Source organism: Cyprinus carpio, chromosome B11 (genome assembly GCF_018340385.1).
Source record: "Cyprinus carpio isolate SPL01 chromosome B11, ASM1834038v1, whole genome shotgun sequence".
Taxonomy (NCBI): Eukaryota; Metazoa; Chordata; class Actinopteri; order Cypriniformes; family Cyprinidae; genus Cyprinus; species Cyprinus carpio.
The window spans coordinates 19,486,341-19,499,394 of NC_056607.1; the positions used below are offsets into that span (position 1 = coordinate 19,486,341).

Here is a 13,054-nt window from a genome sequence, read left to right on the forward strand (position 1 = left end):
TGCTTCATTTCAATCACACAAACAAATCTCCCTTATTCCGCACAGAATTACTCACCTGAGCTCCATGTGAACTCTGCAGTACACAGATTCATATCACAAATCAATTAGATACGCCATTTCTGATGCCATAGATGCCTCCCTGCTGATGCAGTGGGCTGTGTATGTGTAATTTCGGTATGTTGATTTCATTTAGGTAAGCAAGATTCATTTAGACAAAGATTAACTAATGTCATTATGATGAAAGTACATGTCAAGGTAGCACTAACTCAATTGTACTTCACTATACAGTATAAACATCAGCACTTCCATACAAAAAAAAAAAAAAAAAAACACTGAAGATGATCCAAAATAACTGCGAGAACATCAATTTTTCTGAGCAAACAAGCCTCCCAGGAAGAGTTATTTGCTGAAGTACGATTACCCACAGGGCTTAGACTCATTCCCTCCACACAGAGATGCTCATGAGATATATATTACACGCCTGCGGTGGGGCCATATGTGCAGTGTTCAGATTACAAACACTGCAGTAGTTCACATACAAATTTACTCATTCAGTCCTGATGTGTTACAAATCAAATCTGTGAGAATGACAAGCTCATGTCGATAAACAGCTGGGACTGCTTTCATCCTTAAGGGAGAAGAGTAAGAACTTCAAAATATCATATTAACATACTACTGGAACTCCACTTCACAGAAGTTCAGTGTGCAGTACACAGTCCATACACATTTATTTACTATATATGAAAAAGTAGCCAGAAAAGCTAATTTTGCTATGTGTCCGTTTAATATGTGTATTGAGTTTTTTTTTTAAATAAACATCATATAGCAGATTTTTTTTTTTTTTTTTTTTTTATTGTGCTACAGTTTAAACACACATCAACTGTGTGCAGTCCTGCAATGTTTTGTTTACAATACAGCCATTATCTTGTTTTGGGAGTCATTTAAAGCGAATTAAATTGATCTCTCCTTATTTTTTTCTTTGCTTTAAGATATGACATGGAGACGGGGATTTACATGCAAATTGAATTTCAAAAAAGCAGGTCATTCATTTCCATAAGAACAATGGCAGCAGTTTTCACGCAGAGAACTCACTCATCTCTCTTGAGTTCAAGTGATTGTACAGACTTGCCTACATCCCTTCAAGTCTTTCATGTGCAAAACCTGAGGTCACACAACCATAAATTTGTTTATTGTTCTGAACAGCTTCTTGCAGCGACTACAGCAACTTGAAAATTAAAAAAAGTCTAGCATGCGATCATGGGCAATATTACATTGTATAATGCTTTCCTGGAAACTGAATTGATGCATTAATGGTGATACTTCTTATCAATTAACATCCTCTTTTTGTTTTTTTCTTGAGTATATTTTCTTTCTAAGAAGATGAAAAGATATTTTATGATAATGAAATTGGCTTGAGCTACTTGTGGCATATTTGATTATGTTTGAATATATTATTAAAACCACTGCACAATTACAACAGTCTGTAGTCAAACATGATGTTAAAGACATGGAATAAATTACATTTTAAAACCAGTGGAAATAATCCTGATCTTCTAGGAATCTTCTAGGAAGATGCTATCATAGAATTTGTGCCCCATATGTGGGCAGCAAGGCAGCTCAGTAGATCTGGACAATAGAGCTCCTGAAAGGGACAAGATGTACAGATTCAGATTCTTGTCGCTGTGCTTTATTCTGTTTCTAAGAATAGTCAGTACTTCTCAGTACAACTCATAGTAAAAACTGTCATTGAGAAAGAGAAAAACAGAAAGAGGAAGAGTGAGTGTGAGAGCGAAACCATAGTTGTACTGTAAATAGGCTAAACACACTAACATCGTGTTAGTCACATCGAACCACTGTCTCTGTCCCCCTTTAATAACCATTCACAAATCATCAGAAGAGCCTCTGACCTAACAATGATCAAAGCAAAGTGAAGGATGTTGCATTTACGTGAACATGAAGAACATGAGTGGAGAAGAAAAAAAAAACACTACGGTCGCTAAGGAAGCGTACCATCACATGGAGGCACAAAATCTCTTTCCAGAACATTTGCATTTACTGTTCCTTGCTTCTGGAATGATCATCCCAACCTCATCTGGAATGCCAAATATTCAAGAGACAGCTGAAAACTCATCTCTTCAGTGAGCTTAACTGCATCCTACTTAAAAATAAATAAATAAATGCAGTGCTTTCACTTTCCCTTAATCTCTCCCTGTTCTAACTTGTACTATTCTATACAATGTTTGAAATTTTATAGATTGATATATATATATATATATATATATATATATATATATATATATATATAAAATGTAATTCACCTATACTGATGATACAAATTGCCACTGAATTCAGTCATGTAAAGGCAACAATTTGAGTGAATTAAACAGAAGATACAAATTGACCCAGAATTTAAATCCTGCATTCAAGTCCTTCATTTATCTTTTTGTTATCGATTACCAAATCTTTGCCACTCTACATATATATATATATATATATATATATATATATATAGAAGCCATCCTTATGTTGTTTGCATTTTTGTCATGTGCATGGGTTTGTGAATGACGTTTGGATTTACACAACTCAAGACAGTCCTTGATGTTCAGTTCTACAACTAAAAAAGAAAGTTGGTACCTGCAAATACCACAACATTCTTCACCGAAAGAAACCTGTTATGAGGTGACATTGTTCCAATCTCTCTGGATCTGCTCGTCACATTTCCAAAGGAAAGGGCTGATCTGGCACAACAATACATTATGGAAAAATGCCATGATGTTTCGAAATAACCACAAACCGTCTGTGGCTGAAATCAAGTATAATTTATTAGATGCATGTATTTGAGTTTATTTGTTCAGATCATCCTTCAGATATTTCCACTGCTACAAAAATCACACTCTAGATATGACCAAACCAATCTATCATCTGTTATCCATTAGGCAGTATTCAGTGAATGTGTGCATCTCCATTGCTCTACATCAGATGAAAAATTCACAGATGGCATCCATGCAGATGAAAATTACACAAGAACTCAACAGTAACCCACCACAGTGTGGGCCAAGAAACAGACGAGGGCTCCTGGTACTCACTGTGACATCCAGGGTTTTTAAAACGACACTACTTTCTTAATTGACCTTTATTATGTTTTTATGATTAGTTGCTGGAGTATCAGCAGACCTGAGGGACAGCAAATTCTCGTTTAATGATGATTAGGATTTAATGACAGAATAATAGCTTCTCTCTTTGTGTTCTCACCTGCAGGAGCCTTACACAGCACACAGATCATTGCATGCCCTCAATGTCACACATTTCTACTTATTTTCAAGCAACTGAAGTTTGGTACACTGAAAAGCAGCTTCTGAAATCTTTTTCTCAGTAGGGTATGGTTTCTAGCTGCTTAACTACAGAGAAATAAAACTTTTAAGATCTCGGTTAAGTTTGCCTGAGGACAAAATTGATCCTAAGTAGCAGAAAAAGCCTTGCATCTGTGATTTCTCTTATTTTCCCCACAGTTATGACATCAATAAAGCAATACCTCTTAAGGGCCTGACCAGAAACGGTATTCTTGCAAAGTTACATAACTTTTGAATAGAAATATCAACAAAATAGTAGCTACAGGAGTTAAAGGATGCATTTATTTGATCAAAAATAGTCAAAACAGTAATGTTATGAAATATTATTACAACTACTGTTATTCTATTTTATTTTATATTTCATTTCTATTACGGTTTCTATTTTAAAACATACATTACAAGTTGAGATTTTTTATGTTTTTGAAGTAATCTCTTTCTCTCCAAGGCTGCATTTATATGGTCCAAAATACACTGAAAACAGATGTGAAATATTTTTACAACTTAAAATACCTGCTTTCTATCTGAATATACTTTAAAATGTAATTTATTCCTGTGATGGCAAAGCTGAATTTTCAGCAGCCATTTCTCCAGTCTTCAGTGTCACATAATCCTTCAGAAATTATTCTAATATACTGACTTGCTGCTCAGACAACATTTCTTTTTCTTCTTCTTCTTCTTCTTCTTCTTCTTCTTCTTCTTCTTCTTCTTCGTATTATTATTATTATTATTATTGAAAACAGTTGTGCTGTTTAATATTTTTGTGGAAGACATGATTCCTTGAATAGAAAATTTAAAAGAACTTAATTTATTATTATATATATATATATATATATATATATTATATATTTTTTTTTTTTTTTTTTTTTTTTTTTTTAATAATCATTTCATTAAAAAATCGTGTTCCCATTAGTTTCTATTGACAATGTTATATATTCAAAAAGATGCATGCATTATAAATTAAAAAATATATTTAAAAAAAATATTGAACAGTTTTAATACATACTTTACACTAGTAATAACACATAATATTGCATTGCAAACTTCCCAAATGCTTGCACATGTTTATGGATATACACTAACTTGTATCAATTCTGGTGAATACAGCTTCTCGAGGAGCAAAAAAAAAAAAAAAACCCCGTTCCAGTTTGAATTGAAAGCATGTTTTTAGACACAAGGGCATCAGAGCAGAAGGCACATCTCACACCACGGTTGTTAAAACACACTATCCATCTCCTTGCTTCGTGTAAACACACACACACACAACATCCCTGCTTAGAGCAAATGTACTGGCTTCTTCATTACTGCCCATTTGCAAGGTGGAGGCATGTGTAAATTCTGCTTCTGGCCTCATACTCAGCATGATAAGAGAGGAATGGATTCAGAGCCAGAGGGCTTGAAGAGAGGCACAACTGTAAATTCTTGTCTGGTAAAATGATTCCCTATTTGCAGAGGCTAAACTGTGGCCATGTCTCTCAGGATATATGGCACGGACCAGGCCCTGTAAGGGAGGTTCATGAGTGAGAGGCGGCTCGACAGCAACAGTGCTGGACAAAAGAAAATAACATTAGGACTAGGTGATTCTATAAATACTGGTCTGGTTTCACAGTACACTAAAAGCAGAGAAACGAGAGGATTGATTTTCTTACTTATTTATAACACTAAAGCAGTGTTCCTCAAACTTTCAGACCATGTATATATTTCTCTACTCTGAGTCAAATTCAACTATAAATAGATAGAATAAATTAAATTATAAAATAAACTGGCCTGAATGCTTAACAAAATTCAAGGAGTAATGGATCAAGGAGTAATCAAATCGTTTTTATTAATCATAAAGAAACTGTCAGCTCACAGGAATTAAAAACTACTCTAGGTGTTTGTAACTGTGTGAAACAAAGGAAAAATTAAATGGTGGAGCTTGAATGGCTGCTATCTGTGTTACTTTTGGATAAACTGAAATTCTCATTACTAAGTCACAAACTAAGTTTTTATATTAAAACACTGAAAACTAATAAATCACTGAAATGTTTGAAATCAAGTAGCGTATGTCAAAGAGGTCAATTAATAAGTATATTAACCCTTTTTTTGGTTGAAACTGGTTTCATTTTCTTTATGTTAACCCAACCCAAATGCTGCATGCTTACAAATAATAATTCTACTTTTAAAATTAATCTTTTTTTTTTTTTTTGGATTCCACTCATCTCTTCCACAAGCACTTAACTCATCCAAACCCATAAGCACTTACAATAACAAAGGTATTTACTGTGACAATGTGAACAAACAAACGTTCATAACATTCATAACAGACTGACTGTGATACTCCCATTTGTAACATGTTTTGGATAAAAGCATCTCTAAAACTGTAACATGTTTTGATGAATTGTAAAACATGTACTGTAAAAAAAAAAAAAAAAGTTAATTCGAATAAACAACTGGAAGGCATGTACTGATACTGCATGCAAATGAATCAGTGCATGTGAGCATTCATTGCATTTATTCATGTTTTATACCTGGGGTCTCTAAGACCTCATATATACATAATGAAACAGTTGTAATGTAGCATTTTTAAGCGTGGTTAAATTGTTTATAACCAGTTCTCAAAAGTTTATGAAAAATCATGAAAAAATCTGATACTTGGTGCAAGTGTGTTTTTGAGCTAGTAAAAGGGGTCTTTCAAAGTCCAAACAGAACATTAGAGATATTTTTCTCTCATTACCAATGTTTTGTTGTGTACCCTACAGCACATCTGCAGTACTAGAGAGTCTGGCCTGATGTAAAGCCCTCAGTGTGTGTTAAATACAGCTCTTCGGACTTCAACACGTTCCTTTCTTGATTCAATAAAGACAGACCTACAGTCATCTGACAGGGGTCGCATTTCTGGCACGGTGGGGGTCCGAGCAACCAAGCAGCCCTCCCACCCTCTGCAGATGAGATAAGATGGTCCTAGCCGGCCCAGGCAGGGGGCAGCGCCGAGCTTCTGAACGAGATGACAGGGAGCTTATGGCCTGCAGGGCTGCTGCCCGCCCATCCTCCATCAAAAACACATCTAAACCTCCAAAATGTCATTCTTATATTCCCAAATGCTGTGAGCGACAGTCTTTTATTTCAGTAGAAATCCTATAAAAACATTCTTTCTCATGATACGTTGAAATTTTCACCGCTTTCACGCTTGGAATATATAATAAAAAGACTCAAAAATGCATTAGGCCTACATCGACAATGACGGGGGGACACACGGTTCAACATAAGACTGACATATTAATCACGCCAAATGGACAGAAGTGCCGCTACTGAGAAAATGTAGCCGGCAGAGTAATTTCCTCAACCTAAGGCGCTTGTGCACTTTGGCAAAGGCACTATCGCTCTCATACAAAGAGCTGAAGAAGTAGAAGCAACATTTCCATAATGTTATTGACCAAGTGCCACATTTCTGTCTTGAGTGCAATGCACCCTCTGTTTTATTTGCATGTCTATTAGCTGGAATACCAATCAAATGATAGCGATGGTAGAAAAGGCAATTTTCAGCCTGAGTGCATTCCAAATGCTCATTGGTTTAAGGGCAGAAAGTAAAGAGAACACATGAGGATCAACTCTTGAGATGCGGGAAAGGGCGTCACTGCGGTAAAGCATTCCTTTAATGAACGCTGTCTTAAAAAGCGCCTAGAGCCCAAGTAATCAAGCTACTCATCAAGTAAATGAACCACCATTTGAAGTATAATTATGATACAAAAAAGTTCTTAAAATGTAATCATACATTACAGTGCTTTATTCTCATTCTGTTATGATGCTCCGTGTCTTTTCTTGGGAAAAAGGGACCTAATAAGAGCAAAAAAAAAAAAATGGATGGAAATGATAAAAAGCAGTGTGAGTTAAGTTTAGGACTTAACAACTGTAACATGAAGTTGCTAGCAGTAACTTTAATGAATAAAAATCAAATTATGTCAACAAATAGCAAACTAAACTGCTTGTAAAAGCATTCATAAAGAAGGAGCTTTTAACCTTGAACTATTATGTATAAATCAAAAAGTAAATAAAATAAATAAATAAAAAGTATAAATCAGATGGAAATGTGATTAAATATGTTCTGGTAAGTAAAACTTTGTTTACTTTTAATGTATGTAGGATTTATTTATGTTTGTTTTTCAAAGAAGCCTTTTATGCTCACTAAAGCTGAATTTATTAAAAAAGCAATATCATGAAATACTAAAACTGTAGTATTATGAAATATTATTAAAATAAAATTATTTATATTTACCTCTAATACATTTTAAGCAGTAATTTATTTCTTTAATGGAAAAGCGGAATTGTAATTTTTTTAAGGATTCTCTGATGAATAGAAAGTTAAAAAACAAAAGTAACAAGACACTTTTGTAACAGTATAAATGTCTTCATTGTCACTTTTGATAAATTTAATGCATCCTTGTATAATCAAATTATACTTTTATATTTAAATAAAATATTACTATCACCAAACTTTAGTGTAATTGAAAAATTGTAATATGCTCCACTCAGACTGTCATTCTGTGCATTAGTGGTGAGGATTCTTAGTGAATCTTTCTGACTGCATTATTACACCAGTAATATGTCTTTATGAGTCAATCATTGAATCATCCACTCAATCCTATTGGTTCAAAACACAGATCGATTCAGGCAGAGAACAAACAGACAACTGTATTTGGGGGAATTATGCTGTCTCTCCAAGTAACCTTGTCAGTTTCTCTTCAAACAGATCAACTGCTCTTTGTGTAGGACATTGTTCATTGTTTACATCTATTTTTTTTTTTTTTTTTTTTTTTTTTTTTACTCTTGGTGTGACTCCTGCATGAACAGAAGCAGTGGGAAATGACAACATGAAAAGAGAAAGAAAGAGAACATAAAACCGAGATACCCACAGGAGAAGTCAGACCGAGGGGAGAGATGGGACACATTGTGATGGTTTTGACTGACATTGCACAGAGGACATTTCTCTTCCCAACAGCAGTGGTAAGCATTTCTTCATTAAAGTCTTTTACATGTGTCCCATAGCTGCGGCGCATTTAAATAAATATGCAAATGACCACATTTCTATTCAAAGGCTTCTTTTCACTTCAACAAGGTTTCTAAATAACCCAGGAGACACAATTCGTTCCATGTGAATAAAACCACCTGTCAGCAACTTGAAATTAACATGTAAAAATTGTTTGAAGTTCCCCACATATTTCACATTCCTCTTCCTCAGATATGTGCCTGGCTTTAAAGGTTAACAAAATTATGTAATCAGAAAAGAAAAAGCAACGCGCCAGCGGAGCAGAAGGCTAATAAAGAAAGCAATGCTTTTTTACGCCAGCGCTCCGTTTATGTCCTCCAGCACCTTATTGACTCATTTCCCAACCAGGAGGATGGCAGAATATATCCAAAATAAACAAAATAAATAAGATAGAGTCATGGCTCAATAAAACCACACAACACTTGTTCTCCAGAGGCCACAATTCAGATACACAAAGCATTTCCTCTGATTGAATCAATGCGCTTGGCGTTATCTTTTGGTCCTGGAGACAAATGTTTCCACGTGAGCCTTAAAGGCATCATATTTTTTGTTTCGTTTCATTCACAAATCATAAGCAAACAAGATCCCGGAACGATCCTGGATTGTTGTTTGTCAGACTGCATGCTGTCACTACATTCAGCGATGCTAGTAGGCTATTCACTCTCAGAAAAAAAAAAAAAGATGTCACTCAGAACCTTTTCAAAAGGTACTAATTTGTATTTTAAAAGTACTAATTCTAAAAAAAAAAAAAAAGGTACTAATTATAACTAATAACTAACTAATACAATACTCATCTTTTTATGTGTAATGTCTGTTTTATTTAAATAAATAAATAATAATAAAAAAAATAATAATAGTTTATGTTTAAGTTTTTCGTTGAATATTTATATTTTATTTCTACTTTATATACAGTAAATGAACAAAACCTAATTGTAATAGTTTTTGTTAACAATAACATCACTGATGTAAAGTTTAGGTTTTTCCAAAAAAATAAAAAATAAATAAATAAATAATAAAAATTACATTAATTGGACTTTTAAAACTGATGTTTGCTGAAATTGGTAAAACTGCACAAAACTTTAAAAGGTAAACAATTTTTTAACTCTAAAATCATGTTAATACACATTGTTTATGTATTGTGGCTATACAGTTCAAACAGTGAGTATTTTATGGTTTAATGGCCCAGTTCTATTCCTTTCTAAGTGCCTCATTGTAAGCTAGATTTTTGTAGTACAAAATTTTTGTAGCACATTACAAACACTGAGCAATAAGCTTGTTATACTGAACTCAGAATATTCCTTTAACATTATATAAATGGATCAGAACAGGAGTGAGAAATTAAAAAGTGAATTTGTGATAAATCAGCAAGCAAAACTATCAATCAAGTGTCTATTAATCAAAATGTCTGACTTGCTAATTTGTGCAGATGCATCTCATTCATTCCAAAGTATATATTATTTGAAATGGGGCTAAAACTATATTATTTAGCAGGGGAATAAGCAAGCCTGTGTTATCAAAGATGTCTGATTAGATTTAACTTAATCTGTCACAGTAGGTAGTATATCAGTACGAGGAGATTTGAAATTAAAATGCAAACAACACAACCATTACTGTACAGCTGATAAATAAAACTAAACAAAGCATAGAGGAGCTCTCACAAATAAAACTTCCAACACACTTTTCATCAACTAGGTCTGATCGATGCATGTTTACCAGTAGGGGGTTTGAATGACCATTTTTCATAATTCATTTATATTGGAAAGACCAAGAAAACAATATTTCTGAACAGATATTTTGTCAACATCTAAATCAATAGTACACCTCTCTTTGTTTTTGAAATCCTTGTTTTTGATTAAACAATGTCATAGATTCACATCTACAGCATGTCATATAATAAGCACACAAAATTCTTGTTCATGTGACCTTATATCATAGATCATAAAGACAGCATAAAATAACTAGAGTCTGACCTCTGGTTTTCTTTGTATGGGTTCACCAGAGCACATTGCATATACTCTCTCATTGCCAAACAAAACAGTCGCAAGGACAATCGTCCTGCTAAATAATTCACGCTCCCCTGAACCACCACAGAGTATTCGGCAATTTCACCATGCACTCGTTTCCTGCCGAGTGCTCTGACAAAGGGCTTTGCTGAAGAGAAAACAGGCACGAAACATCTGCTAAGACATCTGTTTGCAGGCCCCGTCGTGCCCTGACTCCGCGGTCCGCTGTAAGCCCACGCTATAACTCCAGTAATGACACGTCCCAGTGATCCTGCACTGCAGAGAGCCAGGGTCAACCAGGGCTGTGCTGAGGTCTTCTGTCATGGGCAGCACTCTTAAATACAGTACTTTTGGTTTCAGCACCACGAACAACAGTACTGCTCTACATACACAGCTGACTTTCAGCACCATGGACAGCAAACAATACATGCTTCAGACTTACATGATGCTATAATCACCAGTAGATGCTTAAATACAGCACAACTTTAATATAATTTCTTTTAAACACTGTAGGACAGGGTGTTGGGAAACATATGGTGCTTCTCAGGATGCATCCTTCCTAGTCCAGTCCTTTTGAGGCTTCAAGGCTACACTGTTAAACATATTAATAATAGTAATAAAATTGTTAAAAAAAAGGAAAATATACTAGTAATATTTTACCAGGACATTATCCAGTAATTTTTCGGGTATTTCATTTAATCCTAAAGCACAACGCAATGAAGTACAAAATTTAAAATACAAGAAAAACTAAAAAAACAAAAAAGATTATATGGAAAATTCCCTTCATATTAATACAGTATTGTACCCTATTGAAATAGGTTCAGCTAACAATTCAGACTCAGACATGACAGACATTCTTATACTTTGTAGAGTTCCGCTCAACATTAAACACTACAATGAGATGGTCTAATAAGTGCCCATGGATACAGTCATGGTAAGAAAATCAGGGGCAATTCTAGGATTTTCATTTTAGGGGGGCTCAGCCCCCAGTGAGGGTATAATATATATAAAATATATAATTATGTGTGACTAATAGGGGTGTTATACTAAACTTATTACAGTATTCCACTGTATTGCATAGATAGGTAGGCCTATAATATTTGAGTAGGTCTTCATGATATAGCCCCCCTAAAAATGGCCTAGTGACGCCCATGAAGAAAATACTATTCAAATTCTAATTTAACTAATATTTTATATGAAAAAAATATTTAAATTAAGTGACTTTATTAATGTAGTAGAGGTAATGGCAACTGTCTATGATCTCCCAGGGGTTTACAATATGCACAATTCAGCATTACATAATTAATTTACAACAAAACAAAAGAAAACAATGGCATCATCTCCAAAGTAATTTTTTTTCCTTGCATTACATAACAAAACAGAATGAGCTCAGTGCTGATTTATTTTCAACAAATAATTTTTTGAGAATTAGAAAATCTGCAAATGACTATGGATGATAAAAGGATGGAAAAGACACATCTTATGCATCCATCAAAACAGGCTGAATGAAGGATGCAAAACTGAAGACCGCCTTCAAAGGATCCTTCAAATTGAGATGTCCTTGTGCAGTGCTGGGCTGGGGGACCTTCAGGACAGGTTTAAAAAACCCATGCTGTATGACATTTGATTACAGAACCATAGACAGCAGCACACATACAGCTGAATCTCGGCACCATGGACAGCATACACTGTAGGTTTTATAATTGCATGATGCATACAACAAATAGTAGATATTTAAATACAGCCAGGATGACTTCTTTAAACTGTAAGTCATCTAATTTTAGCACCATGGACAGCTGCACACACATAGCTGACTTTCAGAACCACGGACAGTGCACAATATAGGTTTTAGACTTGCACGATGGTATACTGCCATCAGTGGATCCTTTTTTATTCTAATATGCATATACTTTAAGTTAGTCTAGATTTCATAAAACAAGTTATGTCATTTTCTTTCATCATTAAAAATAATAGTCTGAAATGGAATGTGTTTAATTAGCGAAGAGGTTGTTTAAGTGCGCAGGCATCATAGATGTCCAAAAGCAGTAATTATCTTTCTCTCACTCACTGTTGCCTAATGTGACTTCTTTATTGTTGTGAAAATTATCAGCATAATTGGAAGCATTTGCCTTGAAAGTAATGCCAAACCACCTGAGACCTAAAGATATGTTTTTTGTTTGTTTGTTTTATAATAATTATAATTACATTCATGTTCATCAACTCATTGCAACAACTCTTTTTATTTATTTTATTTTTGTTTTCTTAATATAGGGAGTTTTTGATGAAAGTATAAAATGAAGAAGGCTGCAGTGCCCTGGTGTAAGCGCAGATACTTACCAGTACTGGCATCTTCTCGAAAAAACGGGTTACCACCTGGGTTCAGGGTTACCCCAAATGTCTTATTCCCAAATGGGGCATCACATGGATCCACATAGAGAAGACAGCCACCAAACCCCACCTCTGCCAGGAGAGAGAGCTGTGAAGAGACGACAGAGTTGAACTCTAAATATAATATATACTACTGTTCAAAAGTTTGAGGTAAGTTTTTTAAAGTAGTCTCTTATGCTCAAAATTTATTGGATCAAAGCTACAAAACGTTTTTAGACAGACAGACAGACAGACAGACAGACAGTGTGAGTATCTGAGTGTGTTTGCCATAACAGCCGAGAGCCCGGGGC

General features: G+C 34.6%; 1 protein-coding gene across 5 annotated transcripts in view; it reads right to left on the reverse strand.

Moving 5' to 3' along the window:
• LOC109078415 (inactive N-acetylated-alpha-linked acidic dipeptidase-like protein 2) overlaps nt 1-13,054 on the reverse strand; it is a 241,726-nt gene that overhangs the window by 82,799 nt on the left and 145,873 nt on the right. For all 5 annotated transcript variants that reach the window (XM_042734434.1, XM_042734433.1, XM_042734432.1 and 2 more), the window contains one exon: nt 12,714-12,852. In XM_042734434.1, the coding sequence (XP_042590368.1) occupies nt 12,714-12,852 (139 nt within the window). The remainder of the gene's footprint in view (nt 1-12,713; nt 12,853-13,054) is intronic.